The sequence below is a fragment of the Lontra canadensis genome, unplaced genomic scaffold, assembly GCF_010015895.1.
Source record: "Lontra canadensis isolate GAN:19392208 unplaced genomic scaffold, GSC_riverotter_1.0 scaffold66, whole genome shotgun sequence".
NCBI lineage: Eukaryota > Metazoa > Chordata > Mammalia > Carnivora > Mustelidae > Lontra > Lontra canadensis.
In genome coordinates, this window is record NW_022631060.1 from 9,733,017 (window position 1) to 9,756,618 (window position 23,602).

The 23,602-nt window shown below is 62.4% G+C and overlaps 1 protein-coding gene across 1 annotated transcript in view; it reads right to left on the reverse strand.

Annotated features, from left to right (window-relative positions):
* Positions 1–1,919: 1,919 nt before the first annotated feature.
* The window catches only part of KCNQ1 (potassium voltage-gated channel subfamily Q member 1), a 305,399-nt gene continuing 283,716 nt past the window's right edge, over positions 1,920–23,602 (reverse strand). The window contains exon 16 of the mRNA XM_032879756.1: positions 1,920–2,337. Within this exon, the coding sequence (XP_032735647.1) occupies positions 2,113–2,337 (225 nt within the window). The 3' untranslated portion in view covers positions 1,920–2,112. The remainder of the gene's footprint in view (positions 2,338–23,602) is intronic.

The window sequence follows — 23,602 nt, forward strand, 5'->3', positions numbered from 1 at the left end:
GAGACATCAGGGCCTAGAGGGGGGTGGGGATGTCCGTGTGGGGGCTCCGGAACCCAGACCACCCCCTGCACGTACTCCCGGAGGGGCCAATCTGTGCTCCTCGATGGTCCTGCGCACGCGCCCCCGCCCCGGTAGAGCTCCTGGGTCCTTGGTCAAGGAGGAGCCTGGCCTGGGAGGGGCAGACAGGCCAGAGTGTGTCCCCTGAGGTGGTTACCCCCAGCACCCCAGAGGCCTGGTCCTGGCAAGGTGCTCACCTTCCCAGGGGCTCAGGGGCTGCTGGGAGACGGGCAGTGACCACATGTTCACCACGGCAGGTGGTCAGAGCTGCCCCAGGGGGTAGCCCCAGGACCACAGGAGCCCTGAGCAGGAGGCACGCCCACCTGGGCCGGAGCGTGGGCTGGATCCACGGCCTCCGTGAGCAATCTGAACCCTGACCCCTCCTCTGGGAAGTGAGTTCCTATTCAGCAGCTCCTGGACACTTGCCTCTAAGCAGGCCCTAGGGGACCTGTCCACCAGGCAGGAAGGGAAGGTGGCGGGACCCGGGAGGAGGTGGGAGGCCGATGCCCACAGGTAGGCAGGCAGCGGAGGGCAGGGTGCCCTCCCCTCTACACTAAGCCCTGAGGCCCCACCCCCAGTGCTCGACTGGGGACAATGACCTCACCGGTCAGCCCTGTCCCGTCGAGGGGTCCCAAGGCCTGGAGGGGGCTGCCGCTCGTGAGCAGCTTTCAGGGAGAGCTGGCTGCCAGAGGAGCTGGGCCACAGACCAAAGTGACTCGGATAGTGGTGAGGGGGTGAGGGCCGGAAGAGGCGCCCACAGGAGCAAAGGCTGCAGGGCAGGACTTCGTTCGGTCTTGGCCACGCTCTCTCCCTCTGCTCAGCTCTGTGGACAGAGCTGGCCTCGGTGCAGGCTACGGGGCTGGGGCAGTGACGGCCTGGCCTCAAGGTTCTTCTGGGTCCCTGGGGCGGGGGGTCCTCCTCCTGGAGAGCTGGGGCTCCGGCCTCTTCCCCTTCCCTGGGTTGGTGCAGACGGCAGCGCAGGCACTCGGCGAGGCGAAAGCTGGGGTTGTGCCTCCACGGGACGGAGCTGTCCCGAAGACGGACCTCTCCCTCGGGAATCAAGACAAGTGCAGGCCCGAGACCAGCTCCGTGACTCCACGTTTATTAGGAAAAGCGCCACAATTAAGGGTCAAAATCACACCGTGAAACTCATTAAAACACAGATTCCAAATCACCACAAATTATTCTGATTTCTGTGAGCTGAGATGCCCAGGAGGAGCCCCGTCTTGTGCAGGGTCTGAGAGACCCTTACGCCTGCCCCACGCTCAGCAGCTGGCCGGGGGACGGGGCAGTTCTGGAGTCTTTCTAGCTGCCCATACCCGGTGGGGAGCTGCCGTGGGGGCTGTGCGCAGGGCAGGGGTCAGTGGGAGAAGTTGCCAGTCCACAGTGGGGGACAGTCCACCCCCACGGAGCACTATGGGCACCATGGCGGGCCGGCCCCCCTGCTGGACGTGGTGGCCTCAGGGTCCCTCATAACCCTGGCCTCTGAGCCAGTCTCTGCAGGTGGAGAGCACGGCCCAGGCCTGGATCGCCGGCACCCTCGGTTTGGCATGGGCTGGGCCTGCCCTGCCCTGCCTGCCTCCTCCCTGGGTCCTGGGTTCGAGGCTGAGGGTGGGTACCCACAGACCCTGTCCTGACTGCCCTCTGTCTCCTCCCAGGAGGCCCCCTGGGGCCTAGCAGGGTGGGCCTGCTCACACCTGTGTTTTGTCAGCCATACATGAAGGGACCAAGTGCCTAGGATGCCCGGCCCCCCGGGGTCGAGACTGAGCCCTACCACTGTGTCCCAACTGCCATACAAATCATGTGGGGGTCATGGTCTCGAAGCCGAGAGGAGGCCTCCAAACCCAGCCGCGTTCTAGTACCCGCTGGCTGGAAGAGGAGGCCTCGTGACTCCCAAGGCACAGCCTCTCAGGGTGGCGTGGCCCATGGGGGGTCTGAGGCCTGGGAGGGAGGGGCCAGTGACCTGGGGGGGCGCCCCTCCCAGGTGGGAGGTGGGCTGGGCCGAACTGGGCTCCTCCGGCCCTGCCCTCGCAGGCCTGGGGCCCCAAGCCCCCGTCAGGACCCCTCATCGGGGCCCCCGCGGGGCACAGTCAGCTGCTCGTAGGTGGGGAGGGCGCCGCTGGGCAGGAAGAGCTCGGGGCTGAGGGAGCCGCAGGGGGGCGGCGCCTGGGCCCCACCCCCGCCGGGGGTCCGGTCGCCCAGCCGGCCGCCCTGGTGCAGGGAGAGGAGCTGGCGAAGCATGTCCGTGATGAGCACCAGCCTCTGGTCCAGCTGGGCCACCTGCGGAGACAGGAGCGGGTGAGGACGGGGGCAGCCCGGGTGTGCGCGACGCCTCCGGGTCTGCGCCCGGTGAGGGCTGGGGCCGGGGAGGTGCCGGGGAGCAGGGCCCAGGGTCCCTGCCCACCGGAGCCGTGCGCGGGCCTGTGTGTGTGCGGGGAACGAGGGTGTGGGTGCGCGCGGCCCTGAGTGCGTGTGTAGGCGCGCGCCCGTGTGTGTCGCGAATGCGGAGGAAGCCCCGTCCCCCGCAGGCGCAGCTGGGACTCCTGCTGGGAGGGCTGGACGGTCGTAGGGTGGGGTCCATCTTCCCCGGCCCCTCTGCCCCCTCGCGGCAGCAGCACTGTCTTCCCAGGGAGCCAGGAAATCAGGACCCGTGGGCACCCATCGTCCAGCGGTCAGGCCGGGGAGGCCCCGTTTCTGGCCACGTGGCCAGCCCCGCTCTGAACACCGAGGCTGCCGATGGGAGCAGATGGGGTCACCCTGTGGGACTGGAAGACGCGGGCGCAGCATGGGCTGGGGCCAGGGGATGTGTCCCCGCAGCCGCTGCCGGCGGTGGGGGGGTGCGGGGCTAGGAGTGCGGGGCCTGAAGGCAGCCCCGGGCAGCGCAGGGCGTCCCGGTGGACCCAGGGCAGAGGGCTGTCAAGCGAGGGGCCCCTGGCCACAGGGAGTGCAGGGACCGCGAGCTGCAGGCCTGTGGGGTCCGGGAGCGAGCCAAGGTCGCTGTGCGCATCAGGGAGCAAAGAAGCCCCTCTTGCAGCTGCCAAGGGCCCCTGGAGCACCGGACAGCCTCGGGACGGTGGGGGGACGGTTCTCCCTGAGGGCTCTGCCCAGGGCCAGCCTGCTCCCCGGGATACCCCTGGGCCCACAGTTGGCTGCTGCGCCCCTTCCCCGGGACCACGCAGAGCTGGGGGCTGGCTGCACCGCCCGGGGGAAGCTGCTGGTGGGCCGAGTGGCCCTCAGCCCCATGAGGGCTGGAGGTCAGGAGCTGGGTCCCCAGGGCGGTGGGCTCCAGAGGTTGGCTGCGGCCAGCCCTCCAGCCCACGGCCGATGTTGAGCTGCAGGGGAGGGGAGGGGAGAGGCTGGCGGGAACAAGACGAAGAGGGCTCTCTCCCAAGAAGCGGAGGAGTCCCTTATCCTGAGCCAGGCAGGGCAGGATGGGGGCCAGAAGGAACCCCTGTTCCAGCAGTCCTCCCCCTCTGCTGGCAGGGCTGTCTGGGAGGGGGGCCGTGCCCTGCCAGGCGACGCATCTCCCCAGCTTTGCAGGGCTGAGGCTGGTGCAGTCTCTGCTCCTTGCCGGTGGCTCTGGGTGTGAGAATTACCTGTCTCAGGCCCCCTAGGAGAGCTGCTCATCTGAGGCCCCAACACCTGGGCCCAAGGGACCTGCTCCTCTGTTTTCCCAGATAAATCTGACACGGGAGCCCCGGCCATCAAGAGAAGGGGTGTAGGACTTCTCTGGTCTGGCTCGGGTGGGGCCTGGGACCACTCAGCTCTCCTAGCCCCCAAACTGAGAAAAGCACCCCAAACCACAGACACAGACCCTGAGGCCCCAGGAATAGAAGGGCCTTGTGCCTGGTCACCAGCTGGGACCCTTGGCTCTACCATTGCAGCCCTGCAAGCCCCCCCGCTGGGCTCCCGTGCTGGGAAGACACGTGTGTCCAGGCGGGGAGGGGTCAGGGCAGCTGGTCGTGGGAGGGGGTGAGAGCGGGCTGGGGTGGGGTCCTAGCTAAGCTCAGAAGGCTGGGTGGACACAGTGAGCAAGGCAGGAGGGGACATGGGGTGTGGGGACTTGGCCCTAAACCCCATCCCTCTTCCTGACCCAAGACCCCCCTGGGGCCCCTTCGTTCTGCCTCCTGTGGGCGCCCTGGGAGGCCCCCGGGAGGTCGCCTGGGCTCCTCGGGCTCTGCACAGCAGTGGCTTTGAGGGAGGCCTGTGCAGGTGTGGCCGAGTGTCATGCGACTGCGCAGGCCCTGCTGGGTGTCAGTCGGTGTGGCATTAATTAGAGCATGGAACACGTTACAGAAGAGCATTTGTGGTTTCATAAATTTTCACTCCATGGCACTGGAACATCTGTTGGGGCCCCCAGATGTGTAAGTGGGCACAGAAGCCTTCACAGGGTGTTCCCGGATAAAAAGGAAACAGAAGTGTGGCTGGGAAGCAGGAGGAGTGGGGGTGGCTGGGCGTGGCGGAGGGACGGGCTCTGTGGTCCTGCCATGGGGTGCGCTCCAGCGGACAGTACTGGGGCAGGCAGGGGTGTGGTGAACGTGGGGTGGGGGCAAGCCTTCTGGACCCCTCCCGGCCCGTCCCCCCTCCCTCCCAGAGCTAGGCCCCCTCCTAGAGCTTGGTGGTCACACTGAGTGCCGGCCCCGTCCCCCCAGGACTGCCCTGGGCTCAGCTGCTGGCTCTGAGCACCCCGAGTGGGCCGTGCATTGCCCCGCCCCCCAGCCCCCGGCCCCCTCAGTGGCTGATGGAGTCAGACTCGCTTCTGCTCCGGAGTGGGGCGCCACAGTGGTCCCAGGACCCACTCAGCAGCCCCTTGGCCGGGTTTCCCTCCTTCTCTCAGGCCTGCGGGCTGAGGAGGGCCCCAGCCAGGGGGACAGGTGGGTCGCTCCTGCTTGGCCTTGGGACCTGCTCCGTCCCTTCTCAGACAGATGGCCCCCAAGGTGGCCTTGTCCCCTCCCTTCTCTGCTTGAGCACAGGGTGCTTCCCCCCCATTCACACGTAGGTGGGACGCTCCATGGCCAAACCCCAGCGGCCGAGAGGGGCATCCACCTGGCGGGTGCCCTGGGGATGGCAGCCCCATGCGCTGGACCATGACGGCGCTCCCCGGAGCCACAGGGCAGATCAATTTTGGGGAACTCGGACCTCACGGCTCCTGGCAATCTGATAGAGACTACAAGGACGGGGCCGACAAAGGGCCCTTGTTCCTTGCCTCGACTCACCAGATTAATAACCACAGACGACACACGCGGGCCTCCGAGGAGAAAAAAGCAATTAGACTAACAGCTAGCGAGAGGGCCCCGGGCGGCCGGCGATCAAGCCCGAGGCGGCGGGACTCCTGTGTGATGTGGTTATGAATTTGTTTTCAAAAGAAAATCTTGAAAAAGAGTCTTTCAAGCGAGATTTTTATAGGACCTGCTCAGCCTTGATTTTGGCTTTCGACCTGCTGATGGCCCTGACCGCTCTGGGGGGGACATGGAGGGCTGGGGCTGGAGGGAGGCACCCGTGGTGCCCTGGGTCCCTGCTGGCTGGTGTCTGGAGGTGAGGCGGAACCTCCTGCTGGGACATCCTAGAGCCCTCTGCAGGGTCCCTGAGCCCTCCTGTTTGCAGACTGTCCTGGACCCCCCTGGGCTGCAGGGAGTTGGGGGGCTTCTAGGAACAGGAGCACAGAGCCCTAGCTAGCAACACCCTGGCACGCACACCGGGGACACGCTTCGTGACGCAGCCGTGATCACTGCGCATCTGCACGCTGGCTCTGCCCTCGCTTCATCCTCTCCCTGCACTCCTCATCCCTCCTGCAGGGCCTGGCTCTCCCTGGCGCCCCTGCCCCTTTCACAGACACCAGGAGGTGTGGGAGTGAAGGGCTGGGTTATGGGGGTGCCGTGGGGCTGCCGTCGGAATCCATCAGGTGGGTGATGTGGCCGAGTTCCGGCTGTGCCTCTGGTTGGTCCCTGGAGACACAGCTGGGGGCAGGTCTAGGAGGGGCTCATGGGAGGGGTCCCCGGGGCCACCCTCCCAGCCCCCACTCTGGCCAGGCCAGGAGAGAGCCCTGTGCTGGAGAGCTCAGGACAGAAGCCCACCTCCCCTGTGCAGGGCCCCAAAGCCCCAGCCACTCCTCAAAGTCTCGTGGTTATGTGTGGAATCACCCCTCCAAACACAGAGTTCAGGAGAAGCCCCAGCTTGGGCAGGACATGGGTCTGAGGAGTGAACTGGTGTATAGGGGTGTGCGTGCCCGGCCCGTGAAAGAGCCTGGTCATGCCAAGGGGGAGCCTTGGGCTCTGCTGGACCCAGGGAGGGCTTGGTCTGAGAGGGGGGACCCCCACACTGGGTCGCGGGGCCGGTGAGCAGATTCTAGGAGGTGGTCCTGGCCCCTTACGCAGGACTTCTGAGTAGTCTGTCCCCATAGAATGCCATGCTCGTGCCCCCCTCGTGGGCATGGCCCCTGGCCTTCACTCTGAAAGCTGCTGCTGGGTCAGGGAGGGCAGTGGGGGTCAGAGGGACCTATGGCCTCTGCCCCCTGTGCCCACCGAGAGAAGCCACAAAGACGGAGCACTGGCTCCGTCTGGGGTCTGCCTGCCCAGAGCCCTCTCTGCTGACCATGACCAGAGGGCACCCTTGTGTGACAGGTGTAGGCCGCTGTCCTCTGGACCTCTGGGCCAGGCTCAGGTCAGGGACGCACCCAGGACCTGCCCATCAGCCCCAGGCTGAACTCAGACTGTGAGAACACAGCTTCCTCCACCCCATCTAGGTCCTTCCACCTCTCTGGGCCCACCCTGTTCCTTCTGAAGTCTTTTCATCTCGGAAAAAGGCTCCAAATTCAGCATCATGCTTGGTGCTCTGTCTGTCGGCAGAGCCTGGGGGACTCCTCCATGGCCCAGCCCAGACTAGGCAACCAAACTCTCTCGCTGGGACGGGTGCAGTAGCCTGCCAGCCAGCTTCCCGGCCACCCCCCAACGTGCTTCTACAGGCCTTTCCAAATACATGATAGGTTATGCTGCTGTCCTGCTTACACCCTCCTGAGCAGTCATCCTATTACCAGAAGACTGAGTCCCTATGTGGTCTGCGGCATGCCCCCCCAGCCCCCCTGCCCTTGGCTCTCTGGCCTCCCTTCCTTCCATCCTCTTCATTTGCTCCACTCCAGAGCTCTGGGCTGGTACACGTGGTGGCCTTTGTCCGTGCTGCTCCTGCTGCAGGCATCAGTCATCCCCCCACCCCCCAGGGTCTCACCAGCATCACCAACCTGAGGTCAAATCCTTCCCTTGCCATTACCACCCGATCCCCCAAGAGCAGCCCATATTTTCCCCAAGACCCCTGGTATGTGTTTGTGTCAGGCTCCAGGGGCCCGGGGCCTCTGCCCTTCCTTGCCAGCACCTGGGGGCGGACAGAACCAGTGCTTCGTTGCCCAGCAGCTGGACTCCAGAGCCCCCCAGGGAAGGGGAGGGGGCGCAGGGTGCCTGTCGGCCTGCCTGGGGCAAGCTGTCCTAGGATGTTCTGCCCAGCGGGCAGCCTGGCCGGCCTGGAGCGCGCATGTGGCCCGAGGTCCGCCCCTGGCGCTGGGCCTCTGACTCTTCAGGGCTTGGGAGCTCCCCTCCCCCACGGCAAGAAGCTGACAACAGCACCCATAAATCACCATTTCGTTAGGGCCCGTGGGGCTGGGCTGTCTTACAGAGCTGGGTATGAGTGGGAATAGATCACAGCGCTTCATAATGTCCTAATTTACGGCAGGAGACGGTGTAATTGTGTTTATGACTTTGTTTTAGTGCTTTAGCTCTTGGAGAAAAACCAACCGCGTTTCTAGCGCTGGAGGATTTACTGCCAGTCCCAGGCCCTCGGCTCTGCTGGAGCTCTCCATCCCGCTACGAGCCGCTGCGCACCCATCGCCGAGGGGGTGGCCACAGGGCCGGGTGCGCATGCGCCGAGCCGCAGGGGTAGGGGTGGGCCTGGGGCCTCTGTGGGCGGTTCTGGGGGTGTGCGAACCGGGAGGGCTGCGCACCACTAGGTTCGGATCTGAGTGGAGGAGGGCTCGGGCACCGGAGGGTCTGCCCAGGGTCCTGTCTGAGCCTGGTGACCTTGGCCAAGTCCCTTGGCCTCCCTGAATCTGTTTGCCCATGTAACCTGCAGGGATGCAGGTGGAGCCTCACTTTGCAGGTGGTTGCGAGGATTGGAAGAATGCAGGAACCCTGGAAGCAGTGTCTGGCGCTCACAGACCTCCCGTGCAGTGTCCCATGGACGGTCCTCAGTGATTCCCGCAAGCACGTGTTCCATGGTGCCCATGTGCCGCGCAGACCTCCGCCATGTGCGGGAATGTGCGCATGGGTGTACACTGGCCTTTCTGGGGCACGGGAGACTGGAGAATGGAGAATGCTGGAGAATGCATGAGCTGCCCTGGGTGTGATTTTACACAAGTCACCGACCACTAAATCGTTCCCGGAGCTGCCGAGGGTGTGAGACGGTCTACCAGGACCTCTAGGCCCCTGGGCCTTTGCATGTGCCATGCTGCTGGGACAGAGCAACTCAGAGGCTGAGCAGGAGCCCCACCCCCAAGCAAGGGGCTCTGTCGGGGGCCAATGTCTTCTAACAGGGATTTGTGGTCACCAACCCATGTCCTTCTGCCTGTCTCCCAGGGCCCTCTGCTTGGCCAAGTCCAGGCTAGGGCTGAGCCTCGGCCCAGAGTGGACAGCAGACATGGCAGCCACTTGTGTCTTGGCCCCGGGACTGGTGTCACAGTGGGGTTGATGACTTGGCACTTTGCTTAGGTGAGCGTTTCAGAGGCCACAGACCAAGGCCTCTGTCCTAGTGTCTGTCCCTTGCATGTCCTGCTGTCTGGGCTGCAGGGAGGAAGGAGGAGGCCATGCTGTGGCAGGTGGACCGAGCCACTGCCGAGGTCAGCCGTGTCTCAGCTGGGTCCTCTGTAAAGCGTGACCAGTTGGCTGAGGAGCCGGTCAGTGCCACCCCGTCCCCAAGACCCTTCTAGAGGTCTTCCAGTGCCGGCTGGCCCTCACTGACCACCCCTCAGGACTGCAGGTTGCTTCCCTCCAAGAGAGCACCGTGACAGGGAGAAGGGCCTTCTACCGGCCCCGCAGACACCTGCTTGCCCAGGGGCTGCCCCGCTGATGCCTGGGTCTCAGGGAGCTTAGCACTGCCTTGGTCCAGACCGACTGTGGACCGGGGTCTCAGGATCATCGCACCCGTGTTCACCAGGCCGGCACAACCTGGCCCACGCTCGCACCCAGCCCCAGGACCTGCCTGTGCACAGACACCCCCAAGTCTTGGCCCTGGCTCTGTGCCCTCCCCCGGGCCTCGGAACCTCGCCTCCCCCCACATGCATCTCAGCATAGCAGGTCCCAAAGAGAACTGCACCCAACCCCGTCCTCCCGTCTCAGGGTTGGTGCTGGCCCTCCCTCGGTGCCGCGCTCAGCTGGGGTGCCCTGGTGCCCCAGAGCATGTGCCCTGAATTCCACGCCTCTCCTCTCCTTCTCTGACACCCCAGCCCAGGCTGGCTGTATTCTTTGCCGGCATTGTTGGGACTCCTCTCCCGGACAGGCTCAGCTCTCTCCCATTTGGCCTGGAGGGCTGCTAGGCCGAGCTGCCCCACGCTGACCTGAGCTAGCGCCCTCTGCAGAATTCCCGGCGGGGGCATCCCCCGTGCAATGTAATCTGCAGCCCCCTCACTCAGTCCTCCCAGACCCCCTTCTCTTGGAGCCCGAGCACACACATCCCTCTTGACCCTGCCCCAGGCCCTTTGAACTTGCTCTTCCCTCTTCCACCACGTTGTAGAAACTCCACTCACAGGTTGAGAGCGGCCTTCCCTGACCTTTTCAGCCAGGAGCCTGCTGTTTTGCTCACAGTTCTGTTTGTAGCCCCCATGACTTCCCAAAATGTCCTTGTTTGCTGGTTTGCTTGCTCGTGGCCCCGTCCACTCCCTGAAGGCTCCTGAGGCCAGACCTCAACCGTGCTGTCACTGTGGTTTCCCCAGACGGTCTCCCGGAGCCTGGCATGTAGTGGGTGTTTGGTAAGTATATGTGGGGCGGAGTTAGTGCTCTGTGAATACTTGCTGGATGAGGAAGTGAGGCCCCCCAACATTCCCCTGGGGCCCCAGTGCCTGGCAGAAGGGGCAGAGGTCCTACAGGCCCAGTGCTGGCTCTCTCCCTGGCTGACACTGCTGGCCAGGCCTTTTCATTGTCATTGATTTATAAGGGCTCTTTGTATATTAAGGAGGCTGGTCCTTTCACGTGTGCATCACAAATGTGATTCCCTAGCGTGCTGTTTGTGGTGACGACAATCATAATTATTACTGTTTGTCTTGCTGCACAAAAATCTTATCTACTCATTTGCTTTTTCACAGAGTGAGAGTCATCCCTCTTTTCCTTTATGGTTTCCAGATTTCTGCGCACACTCGGAGTGGCCTTCCCCATTCCAATGCTGAAACATTTTTTCCTGGTGCCTTTTGGATTTATACTTTACCCATAAATCTTTGATCAGCGTGGGACTGATTTTGAACGACAGACCACGCTGCACCACACTTTGCCAAATAACCTACCTTTTCCCTGTCGAGCGGAAATACCCTTTCTACGCGCTAAGCTCCTTGTGTCTCCAACTACCTTGCAGTCCCCATGAAAACGTGAGTAATGGCGGCCTCATAACACACTCTGCTCTCAGCTATCAGTGCACGCTTTCTGGAGGCGAAATGCCTCGCTGGCCCTGCCCCCGGGGGCCGGCAGGACAGGCTGTGAGGGGAGCGTGGACCGGCTCACCTGCACAATGCCCTCTGCCCTTGGCCCCTGTAGTCTGAGGAATCTCGTTCCTTTGCTCAGAACTGGGAGAGGACTGTCCTCTGAGCTCTGAACAGACGACCCACTCTGGTGGCTGTGGGGCACTACGGGGTCCGAGCCCATCACCCACCCTGTCAGCCCCAGCCTCGGCTTCCCCGCATCTGTCCGTGCTCCTGCTCCATGAGGAGCACCCTCCGGGGTTCTCACATGGCAAGTGCCCTTAGCTCATCCATATTTCTGTGGTCTCCTCCAGGAAGCCTCCCCAGGTTCCATACTGAAAACACTGACCTGCCTCCCAGACCCCGGCCTCCATCTGCCTCTCCTCTAGACCTCATACCTGCTTCTTTTTGCCCCCTCCCCGCACCTCCACTGCCCCGGGATGAAAGCCCCACAGAGTCTGTGTATGCTGAATCCATTGACACAGATCCTACTCCTGGACCCTCAGCCCCCTGCCCTCCCCCTGGGCCTCCCTCGGGGCCCACACATCCATGGCCCCTCCGAGCCCTGCCGACCCTGCTACGTGTGGACTTCTGCTAATGCTTGAGGGAGAAGGCTCACGGGACATGGGGGGTCAGCGGCAGAGTCAGAGGACCCCGGAAGGAGGCCGGGGTGGTGGGGCCAAGACCCACAGCCACCAGACGGGTGGACTGGGGGAGACCCTGGGGGGGGGGGCTCGGGCCTCCCCGGCAGGCCGGGCCAACCCCTAGCCAGGTCTCCGGGGGGTCCTGCCAACGGAGGCCAAGCAGGGGCGGCCGCCTGCCCTGCCCACGTCCAGCAGCCCTAGGCCGGGCCGACGCAGCCGCCCTGCTCGGGGTGGGGGGGGCGGCGGGCGGGCGGGAATGTAGGGCAGGCTGGAGACGGAGGCTGGAAGCGAGAAGCCGTGTTTGTGTTGGCGGCAGGGAGGCCCCACCGGCATCTGCTTCCCCCCGCCTCCCCTCCTGCACTGCCCCTCTGACGGGCCTCGAAGTCCCGGAAGCCAGGGGGACGCTGGGCAGAACACTTTGTACCTGGAGCCAGCGAGTGCCTGGCCGCCTGCGCCAAACCCCGGGCCGGGCGGGAGGGTGACACCAGGCCCGGTGATGGCTGGCAGGTGGGTTCTATCTGCCATTGGCCTCTCGGGCCAGGCCTGGCCACCCCCACACCCCCACCCTGTGGCACCAAGCCCGCCAGTCTCCTGGGCACCCAGCAGTGCCCCCTTGACGCTCAGCTCACCTTCCCTGCAGCTCTCCCTGGTCAACGGACCTCCTCTCTGTCCTCACAGCCTGTCCTTGCCCCAAATGAAACCCCTATAGGTCTCCTCACTGCTCTCGGGATAAAGACACAGCCCTGCCTTGGCCACAGCATCCCTCCTCTGGGTCCTGTGTCCACCTCAGTCCCTGCCCCTTCATGCTCCAGGCTGGCTTCTTCCAGTTCCTTGGATGTACCATTACTCTCCCTGCCTCAGGACCTTTGCACCAGCCGGCCCCACTTCCTGGAAGAATCCGCTCCTCTGCCCAGCCCACAGACCCTTCTCATTCTTCCGGCCCCAGGGGATGGGTCTCCTTCTTGCTCCCTCCTGGTCCGCCTGCCGTCTCCTCCCTGTTCTCCTTGCCCAGCAGTCGGCCTGGTATCGCCTGCATTAACATCTCCCCTCCCAAAGCAGGGCACTGCCAGGCATCCGTGCCTCCTCACTGGCTGGGTGACTCTGGGCCTAACAGGGAGGGGACTGTGGGTCCATCCTGCAGCGTAGGGCAGCTGTGGGGGATCGTGTCTGAGAAGGGGGGTCTGTGAGCTTGTGGCTGGGTCTCCTGGGGGCAGGGTCCAGCTCCCCTGGACAGCTCCTTGGGCCTGTGAAAGGCCGCAGTGTGTCCCCTGGGTCCCTAACACCTCACAGACGCCTCTGACCACTTCCCTGCTCCTCAGCATTGGCTGCACCCCCAGCCTGATGCATGGCTCTCTCGGGCCACTCGCACTGTCCCCGCTCAGCCTGAGGCCACGTCCTCTCTCTGGACACTCGCAGCAGCCTCCCCAGCTGCTCCCTGGTGGCACACGCCCCATGGTCTCGTCCCCAATGGCTGCGGCCCGTCAACCCGCCTCAGCCTGCAGGCGAGTGGCCGTAGGGCCCTCTCCCCGGGTCCCGCTCTGCCTGGCCGTGGTCCTTGTCCTGGGACGAGACTGTTTGCCAGGTTCTGTGCGACACAGGGCTCTTCAAGAACACTGTCCCTCAAAGGCGAAACCATCACAAAGGAGCATACCCTCTGACCAGGTCCCCTGCCAGGGTCCTCTCCTCCCCCAGGTTGGCGGCACAGGGATGGGCCCTTGGTCCTTGCCGCTACGGCCAAGCCCCACTCGTGTGAGCGGCGCCAGCTCCGTGCGGGAGGTTTTAGTGCAGACAGTGACATGAGGTTCCGTGGCTCCCTACTTGCTTGTTTTCACTCAACGTGGGTTTGAGGTCGCCTTGTGGGAACATGTCCACAGAGCTGGCTCCTTGGGGTGGCCACACGGGGGTCCTTCTCATGGGACTTGGGGTGTGTCATGTGGCCAGTGTCCTTAGCCGGGGGGGAGAGGCCAAGAGCTCGGCTGACAGCATCCCTGTGCCTGCTCCGGGGACGCCGGGGAGGGACTCTGCTCTGGGAACGGGTCTTCTGGGGGCCGTGGCCAAGGCTGTGCTCTGCAGTGGCCTTTCCATGTGGCCCCCTACCGGCCCTTCTGCTCCCACCATCCCCTCCTTGCCCCCGGGGGCTCACAGTCAACCCTGGAGCCATGGCCCACCCCTCTCGGTGAAGGTTTCTGCCTCTTTTGCTCCTCTCCTGGGCGGAGCCTTCCTGTAGGTAGGGGGGCTCCTGTGACCCCGATTCCAATGTGTCCTTGACCCCAAGACCAAGCCCTGACTGAACACCTCTGTCCTTCAGCTGTCTCTGTCACCTTCCCTGTCCCATAGCTTCCAAGAGGGATCGCTTCTGCCTGGCTGCTCAGCGAGGCCACGCACTGCCCAGCTCCCCTGCCACGTCCAGCCCAGGGGTCTCCCCGGACGCCACCCGCCAGCCCCCTGCTGGTCCACTCACTGCCCACTGTCCGCTGTCCTCCCCAGAGCCCCACACCCTTCTCCGCTCTGCCCCTTGAGGACCTGTGGGAGAGGAGACCTCTCCCTGGCCTGGCCTGTCCAGCTGCCATCTGAGGCTGCCCCTCTGCGAGCACCCACCCAGTTTAGCCCTCTCCCCAAATGACCAGCATGCCCCTCCCTCCGCAGCAGACACCCCATCCCCAACAGCAAAACAAACGAAGTCCTCTCTTGACTTTGCCATCTGTGGCCGTGGTCGCCGGTCTCTCCTGGGCCCAGGTTCCGTGCAGACCCCTGCCTGCTGGGCCTGCCCTCCAGGGTGTCGAGGCATGTGGAACTCAGCAAGTCAATTCTGGGCCTGACTGCCCTCCCTGTCTGCGCCTCTCAGGGCTCCCTTCTTAGCTAAGGGTCGGGCTAGTGACACTGGGGCTCCTTCCTCTCACACCTCTCATCTGACCCAGCCCCAGAGGCACCAACACGGTCAAGGTTGGGGAGCTTCGGGACCCAGCAAATGCATCTGGAATCTGTGCCTCCTTCCGGACCCCCACCCCCCATCCCCACAGCCGTGGCCCTGGGCTGAGCCACCAGCAACTCCTGGATGTCACAGCGGCCTTCCACCTACAGTCCCACAGCCACTCTTAGGCCCTAGGAGAAGGATGTTAGAAAGGGGGTTCACCATGCACTCAGCACCAAGGCCAGGGTCACTGCCGTGGCCTTGAGGCCCATCACAAGGCAGTCACACCCTCTTTGCTGCTTTTGCTCCATCCTTGTGGGCCCTCCTGGGTTGGCTTAATCCTGCTGCAGGCCCTTTGCACCTGCTGAATGTAAAGAGGGTCTCAATTCTACGAGCTTCAGGCTGCCTCTGCCTTCTTTTAGGTATTCACTTAGATGCCCCGCTCAGGCCCGCCCTGGCATGCCCGTGACCTAGCAGCTGTCCTGTCCTTGGCACTCATCACTGTTTTGCTGACTTGTCTCCTTTGCTGTCTCTGTTGGCTCCTTGAGGGGAGGGCCCCTGCCTTGCTGTGTCACAGCTGCTAGCCCAGGGGCCGGCACATAGTAGGTCCTCAGGGAAGATTTGCCGAAGGAGTGACCAACCCCACCCCCCAGATGCCAGAACTCTTCAGGACAGCTCCAGGGACAGGGCGACCAGCAGAGGGGCTGAGGGCCTTGGCCTGCCTGAGCGTACAGGCACGTGTGTGTGTGTGTGCACACGCAGGCTTCCACCAGAGCTGTGCTGAGGGCTGCGCTGGGTGGGGACACTGGGAGTTGGCACCGGAGGGTCCGGAGTTGGTCGTGGGGATGGGGCTGCTGGGAGAGCTAAGGAACAGGCTGGCCACCCTCCGTCCCCGGGGGGCCCTGCCTGCCCTCTAGGGGCCAGGGCGTCTGGCCTCACTGCTTTTCCCGCCTTGGTCCTGGCCTGGAGACAGCAGCCCCATGACTCAGCAGCCCAGGGCCGGGCTGCAGCTGCGGCTGACCTAGACGGGCAGGCAGCCCCTAGCCCCCGGGCCCCCCGGCCCCCGGGCCCCCGGGCCCCTGGGCTGGGACCCAGCACAGGGCCGCTCCCCCCACCCCCACTTCCTGCTCACACTCCTAGGACAGGATTCCTTGAATCAGTCTCCCCTGAGGTGGAACCAGGTTGGAGACTGGGGCCCCAGGGCTCTGGGCTGGGGTCCCAGATGGGGGCTGGGTGGCCAGGCCTGGAATCCGGAATCTGGCCCCTTTCCTGGCACCCGGAAGAGGCTTGTGGGGAGGGAGATGTGGGACGTGCCCGTCGGCAGGGCTGGAGCCCCCTCCCGGAACCTGCCTTCCTAGGGAAGTCATGGGGGTCTCCTCCCCTGTAGGCTCAAGCCCAGTGTCCTGCCCGGAATTTGAGGCCCGGCTGGGGGCTTGGGTGTGCCTTCCGCACCTCGTGGAAAGACAACACCCTCCCCGGCCTGTTCCCTCCTGACTTGTGAGGCCCAGAGCCCTGAGCCAGAAGGCCCCCCGCCTGCCCTCCCTTTGCTGGGTGCTGGCTCCCTGGGCAGGGCCTTGACCTCTCAGAGGTGTGCCTCACGGCCACACTCTGGGTGTTGCTACAGCTGGCACGGCTGCCCGGGGCGCATCCCTCCGAGACGCGGCAGCCCCAGCAGAGTGGGGACAGGGCCTCCCGGAGGCTTGGGCTGGGGCGGGAGTGCACGAGCGGCTCTGTGAGGCCTCCCACATCTCTGGCCGGTGCTCCAGCTGTTGAGAACAACTAGGGACCCTACAGGGCACCCTGGCCTTTCTGGCCTGCGTCGTCCCCTCCATGGCATCTCAGCGCGGTGCCCCGCACCCCACCTCCTGCCTTGCCGATGCTCTGCCCGCCTACCCCCTTCAAGTCCCTCATCCTTCACGGCTCGGCTTGGGGTGGTTCCCACGTGGCTGGCTCTGGGCGCCTCCCCAGGACCCATCTCCCGGGGAGGGGTGGGTCTGGGGGGCTCGGGCAGTCACTGGGGCACCTGGCAGGTGCTCCGTGTCCTGTGGGGGAGCGGACCTGAACCTCCACCTGCCCCCGGCCCAGGTGCCCAGGCCCCAGGGCGCACGCCCTGGGGCTCCGTGGGGGTGCAGCTGAGCCCCAGCCCCCACCCTGAGACCGGCTGGCTGGGAAGTGGGTGAGGAGGTGGGGGAGCAGGGTGGGAGGGCAGGAAGTCGCTGGGGCTCCAGGCCAGGCCCCGAGTGCTCCAGCCCCATCTGGACATATTTGGCAGGTCCTGTTCTCTCTCCGCTCCCAGATCCCCTCCTTTCCAGGCAGGCGGACGTTCCCAGCCCGCCCTTCCGTCCCGCCCCCTGGCCCCCCTTCCCCACTGCTGCCTGTGGTCTCGCCCTGGGGCCCCGCGTGTAGGTCACACTGGCTCGCCTGTCCCGCGGTGGGGCCAGCCGACCAGGCCTGGCCACGTGCAGACATGGAACGTGGCCTTTGGTCGCCTCCCCAGGCTTGTGTTGTGGCCCAAGACAGGGATGGGAAGGGATGCTTCAAGAGGCGATGGAGGGTCAGATCTGACCCACTGATGAAGGCGGTCTGCGGAGAGCTGCTCGGGGAGCGCACAAATGCCCAGAGTTCCAGGGGGCTGCCTGGGGCTGTGTTCTAAGAGGTGGGGCTGGGGGCTGGGGGCAGGTGGGAGGGGCCTGGCTCTCAGCCTCTGCCCCCCACCCCCACCCACATGGACCCCGGGGGAAGAGTAGGAGGTTGCAGAAGGCCATCCAGGCCAAGAGGGACAGTCTCTGGACACAGGGGCCTCCCTTAGCCCAGTTCCCTGGGGTCTTAGGGCCCACGCTAGCCCCTGAATGGTGGGCACTGCAGGGCACGGGCCCCGGTTCTGTGGCTCTTGGGCCTCTAATATGCTAGCTCCTCCGGAAGCCCATAGGCCTCCCACCATTGGAGACTCAAGGAGAGGTCAGGTCCTCCGTCTTCCTGCGTGGCCAGCTCCCGGGGTGCTCCTGCGGTACCGAGGGCTGTCACACGCACCCTCGACCCAGAGCTCCCCCTACTCACAAAGGCCCAGCGGCCATTCCACCAGCCTCCGGACTCTGGGACAGCGGTGGGTGGCCTCATGCCCCACTGGCAGGTAGGGCCGTGCTACCTGGGAGCCCCCAAGTGCCACTGGCAGGAGTTGTCCTCATGGAGACCAGTTGAAATGGAGGAGCGAAGAATGAAGCCTCTCGGTGTGGCGTCTCCTCACCCTTGCTGACCTTTGTCCAGGCCACCCGCAGCTCCTACAGAGTGGACAGCACGCCCTCACTGCCACTCCCCTGCGCTCTCAGCCCCACCTCAGTTCAGCCTCCACACCCAAACTGTGACCTTAGGAAGCCTGACTCTGACCCTGGGGTGTGTGGCCACGAGGCCAGGACACTGGCGGGGACAGACGCGGGGTACCCTTGGGAGGCTGGAGGCCCGAGAGCTGCTGAGCGGCGGTGGCCGGGGGGCTCCTAGGAAAGCCCAGAATGCTCGGAAGGTGAGCGGAAGGGCGGGGAGGCCTCCACCCAGGAAGGAGGCGGGGGGCTGGCTGGGGGCCCGTCTGGCCCAGGCTGACCTGAGGGCTGATGAGAGACTCAGGCCCCATCCTGCGGCTCCCAGCCCGCGCCCTTCCTGCTCCTGGGGCTGGGAGGAAGAGCTGCTCGGAACCCGGGCCTGGGTGGGGGGGACCCACACGGCCCAGATCGGGTGTGGTCTGCCGGCCTTTAGCAGGACCTGGGTCACCGACTGTCACGGCCTGCAGGTTCCCCACTTGTGCCTAGATCCAGGGGCCTTGGAGACCATCTCAGCTCTGGCAGGAGCCCGTGTCCTTCTGTCAACCTGAGTTAAAGGTGGGGGGTGGGTGCCCACTGATGAGCCTTCCGCTCTCACTGCCGCCCCCCCTCATGCAGCCCCAGCGCTCTGGCTTACCGGCTCGGGTCCAGGGACCCGCCAGTGCCACGTGTGCACGTGTAGCTAGAAGCGCCTCCTTACCCACTCTTCTGCTCTTCCCAAACCCTGCAACACACCCTCGACGTCCCCCTCCCGAAGCCCCTGCTCCTCTGCTGACCATCTCCTCCTCCTCACCAGGGTATCGCCAGACCTTCCGTTCTCCCGCACCATTGCTCTCTCCGTAATGGAGTTTTCTGGCCGCCCGCCAGCAAGCCCGCTTCCCACGGGTGCGATCTCTTTCAACCCCAGAGGCAACTCCTCAACCTCTCAGCTGTCCCTGGGCTTTACCTTGGTATTTCCAAATCACTTGCTTATGTTGATCCCTTATTTTTGCAGTTTTAGACATTATCTAGCGACCGCCTGACATGGAAGAGGAGAGATTAAGATTTCATTTTCACAACCTCTGCTCCCAATATATCGCAGTTCTAGGCTAAGTAGATATTTAGTGGGGCCCCTGGGTGGCTCGGTTGGTTAAGTGTCTACCTTCAGCTCAGGTCACGATCCCAGGGTCCTGGGATCGAGCCCCACGTCAGGCTCCTGGCTCTGGTCTACTTCTCCCTCTCTCTCTGTGTTCTAAGTAAGTAAATAAAATCTTCTAAGAAACATACACTGTTTGCATTTTGTGTAAAAATTATGGAACTTTATGTGCCTACATAAATGAGGTTTTCAGCTGAGTTCATGGGGTCTCCTATGATTACAACTTTTTGTTTTCCCTGGGGTTAAGAATTGCCTTCATGTTTAACTTTTTTTTTTTTTTTTAAGATTTTATTTTTAAGTAATGTCTACACCCAACGTAAGACTCAAAATTATAACCCCAAGATCAAGAGTTGCGTGCTCTACTGACTGAGCCAGCCTGGTGCCCCTATTTTGCTTAATTTTTAATGCATCTGTCACTGGCTTATTCTTGAACTTTCTGCCAGAATCGTGAAATTTCTATTCATTCACTTGGGAACATCAGCAATCTATCAGCTTTATTACTTTTTTCTCCTAGAAGTTTCTTTCTTACAGTCCTTGGAGGACTGGCTGTTCTTCAGGTCTGCTGAACAGCAGTAAACCAGAACTCCTTTCCCCCTCACGTTAGGAATTTCTTTGGCTGGCCAGTCCCTATCTACCTACTTTTCTCTTTCTTCTTTCTCCCTTTCTTTCTTTCTTTCTTTCTTTCTTTCTTTCTTTCTTTCTTTCTTCCTATCTATCGTCATCTATCTTTTGGTGTTGCGTTCTGCTGATTTTTGGAGCCTCCTCTTCTCTTTCTTGGTTTTCCCTTAATTTTGTTGAAGCATATCCTCAAGTAACTTTCTGAGAAAAAGCATGTGGTAGGTAAAGCTTTGTCCATGTTTGAAAATGTCTTTAACCTACTTTTATATCTGAGAGCTGGATTGGGTGTAGAATTCTAGATTGGAAATACTTTCTTCCCTTGGAAGTTTGAAGGCATTTCTTCATTATATGCTAGCTTTCTGCATTGCTATTGAAAAGTCTGATGCCGTTTGACTTGCTATGCTGTGTATGTGACCTACTTATTTTCTCTGAAAACTTAGGATGTCCATTTTCTGCTGGTGTTCTTAAATCACAATCTTGTACCCCAGTGAGAGCATTTGGGGATTTAAGGAGGGAAGAGGGTAGGAGCATTACTTTTTAGCATCCAAGTGTTCACTGAATCCCATTTGCTTTTATCATGATGCTCACTCTCCGCCCACGACTGTTCCTGGTGTTCCCATACTCAAAACCTCTCAGATTTAGCTTCTCCAGGGACTGAGAAGCTTTGTCTTTGGCTGGGCGGGCTTCATGGGCCGAGGAGGTGGTGGTGGATGGATGATCTGGGACGTGTCTGCTGCTCAGACAATCTTCAGTAAATGTCCCCCTGGTCTGCAGTCAGCACTCTGGAGGCCACCTGGGGTGCCTGACTCTAAGCCTGCCCAGGGTTCCCGGCTGGGAGCATTTCCCTTATCAGTGTCTCTTGCTTTTGCCAGGAGTGATATCTACACTCCTGGTTTCCACAGGTCCCTCTGCTTCCTCATTTCTAAACTTTGGTTGACAGTTTTTGGTGTCTTTCTTGTCTTCTGATCACTTTAGCCTTGTTGATCTGCATCTTAAAACACTTAAAATGCTGTTACTGTCATTTCAATGGGTTTGGGAGGGGGTAGAATCGAACACATGTGTTAATTTGCCATGTGTAACCAGAAGTTGTGCACGAACTTCTCAGCCCTCCTCGTTGGATTGTGGTCCCTGGCACCCATGGCTCAGGCGTCACTTCCCCATGTCTCCTGCCCTGACTTAGAGTTTTCCTCTGTGGGGGCGGGTCCCCCTGCTGAAGCATTCCAGCTCCTGGGACCCACACTCTCCTGGGTTTTCTCCTCCAAGTCCCCTCTGTGCCCCTTTCTCTGCTGGCTGTTGCCTGGTGGCTGCTCTGTAGCCAGACGCTCCACGGCTGTGCCCTCTGCTTTCTTCACCCCCAACATCCAGTTCCCACCTGGTTCGATCTAGCCTTCAGACTGCCTGGAGAATTTGTTCTGTGCAAAGATGGTGCATTGTCCCGATAGCCGTTTCTCTCTCTCTCTCTCTCTCTCTCTCTCAACATGACCATGAATTAAATGGGTTGTATGGATGCCTAGAGTAGAGCTCCGGTTTCTCAGGGGCCCTTGTAGTGACTTGCGGATGTGTTACATTCTGGTCAGTGGAAAGAAGAGAAGCTGAGGCAGGTGCCTTCTGCGTCAGGTCTTGTCTCTCCTTCCTGCTGCTGGGATGCAGATGTGATGGTGACTGTGGGAGCCGCCATCGGGGGCCATGAGGCAGAAGAGGCGTGCGGCAGACAATGAAGCAAATGGAGGGCAGGGCCCTGGGTTCCCCTGCAGGGCTGTGCACACCTCAGCCCCGAGACTCCAGGGGTGGCAAAGTTCTGTCTGGGTCAGGCTGTCACTGATGCCATTGTCTTGGCAACAGCTGGGACAAATCCCCTTGCCCTCAACCTAGTTTGTCACCCCTGCCAACTGCTTCTCTGTGCCCCCCAGTGTCCCCGCCTCGTTCACATGACAGCTCAGATGCATGTAAATCAGAGCACACCCCCGCTGGGCTTAGAGCCTCAAACCCCCTGCACCTTCCCACCAGAGTCCGTCTCCTTGTGGGGGTGCCAGGCCCGGATCTGGTCCTGCCAGTGTTCTACCCTCACCGGGTCCCACTTGCCAGAGTCCCACTGGCCTGACATCACTGTCCCCTGAACCAGCCAGGTCTTCCCCCCAGGACCTCAGGCCTGATGTCCCTGGCCCTGTAGTAAAGGTTTGTTGGACGACATAGGGACCAGTTAAGCAAGTGAGTCAGTTCAGCCTTCAGTATCAGAAAGTACAGGAAGCTTCCAGAGCTCTGGCAGGGTTCGGAACCTGGCCATCAGCACCACGAGGTCGGGAGGGCTGAGGACGGCTTGGGCAGCCCTTCCCCTGCCCCCGGGGTGCCTGTCTGGCTCAGGGGCCCCTCACTTGGTTCCCGCTGCTGCCACTGACCTCACTGCTCCCTCACCGCTCCCTCACCGGGGCTTTCTTCCTCCTGGTCCCGGCTGCTCCATGCGTGGCGCTTGTGGGCTCCTGCCTGCCCCTCCCTGGACCAAGCTTCCTGAGAAAGGGGTGTACGCGGCCTCCCCAGCACCTGGCGCGGCTCCCAGCACATGGTAGGTGCCCAAGTCCCTGGTCGACGGATCTGGGGTGGGGGCAGATATCCCGTGTCCCTCTCTCTGCTCCTGGGGACACACCAGTGGCAGGCCGGGTGGGCCGGGTGAGCCCCCCACCCCCACCCCAGAGCCATCTGCACACTGTGGGCACCTGGCCGCCGATCGTGGGAGCAGAGGGAGGAAGGGCTCAGAGGCCAGGCCTGGCGCAGCCTCCAACACTGCCGTCCTCCCGAGTTTCCGTGACTGTCTATGCGTAACCGCACGGCGGTTTCCATTGGCGCTGCCAAGTGGTGGCTGCCGGCCCTGGCCACGGGTTCTGATCCCCAACAAGCCTGCTCTCTGTCAGGCAGCCTGGGAAGCTGGGGAGCGCTGGGGGCCCGAGGGGTTAAGCTGCCCTCCACCACCCCGCTCTCAATTTCTCAATTTTTCAAAGGCCGGGCCCTCTTTCCTTCCAAGTCACAGCTGATGTGAAATGTAGCCTTAAAATGCAGCTGACACGAAAAACAATAGCATTCCCTCGGAGAGGTTCTGCTGTGGGCTGGATGGCCCCCCGCCCCCCAATAATTACTCAAGACATTGGCATGAGCCGGGCCTGGTTAGGTAACAGGCTGCTTGCTCTGGAGACTTATAACTCACAGGCGGTTACACATGATCTCCACAGACAACAAAATCGTTTCCAGGATGGCGGGGAGGGCGAGGCCTCGGGGAGAGGGTACGGGGGCAGGAGGAGCCGACACCGGGCCGGGTGGGGGTGGGTGCCTGGGATGCAGCCTGGGAACTTGGGAGCCGGGGAAGCTTCTGTGGCAAGTTATTGTCCTGCTCCTCTCTGCTCTGACTCCCCCCACCCGCACCCCAGTGTCCGGAGTGTGTGGCCACCCCGGTCCAGTCCGTTACCGAGGAAAGCACAGGAAAAACTCATTCATACTGAAGTGTGAATGACTAATTGTGTTGGGAGAAATCCCTCCTTCTCTGCAGAAGATAATTCATTGTGTGTTTACTGTCCGTGGCCCCATTGTACACGACTCCCTCAAGGGCACGTCCACATACTTTCCCCCGTGTTCCCAGTGCCTAGTACATCGCAGACATTCAGAAAACATTTGTCGAAGACAACATCTAACCCAAAGAAGGAAGCGCCAATGGTGTAACTTCAGGCACACGGGGTGGGGCCTCCTGGCGGCAAGTGTGCTGGCAAGTGGATGCTTGTGGCCGCTCGCGCTCCCCTCAGAGCCTCTTTCTGACACCGGGGCCTCTGGAGCTCTCGCACAGGAAATGCCCGTTTCCCTGGAAGGATGCTGAGCCGGGGCGGGTGGAGGAGTCGGAACGTGTGGGCTCGGAAGGCCCTCCCTCCCGCCCCCGTCGGTCCAGGTCTGCGCTCCAGCAGCTCGGCAGCAGGACCAGGCCCAGGGACCCAGTGTCTGGGGCTGCAGTGGGAGGGAGGCCCCGGTGTGGGCCCGGCCTCGGAAGCACCCTGGGGAAGCAGCTGCTCCCACCATCTAGATCCATTTTCCTCTGCGACTGGCTCTGGACACAGGATATCCCTCTCCGGCTCCACCTGACCTCTGTCTCAGGCCCAGGCTGCAGCCAAACGTGCCACCTCCTGTACCGACCCCAGGCAGAAACCGCCATGTGAGCAGTGGAGGGGGCCCGCAGCTCCCCTCATC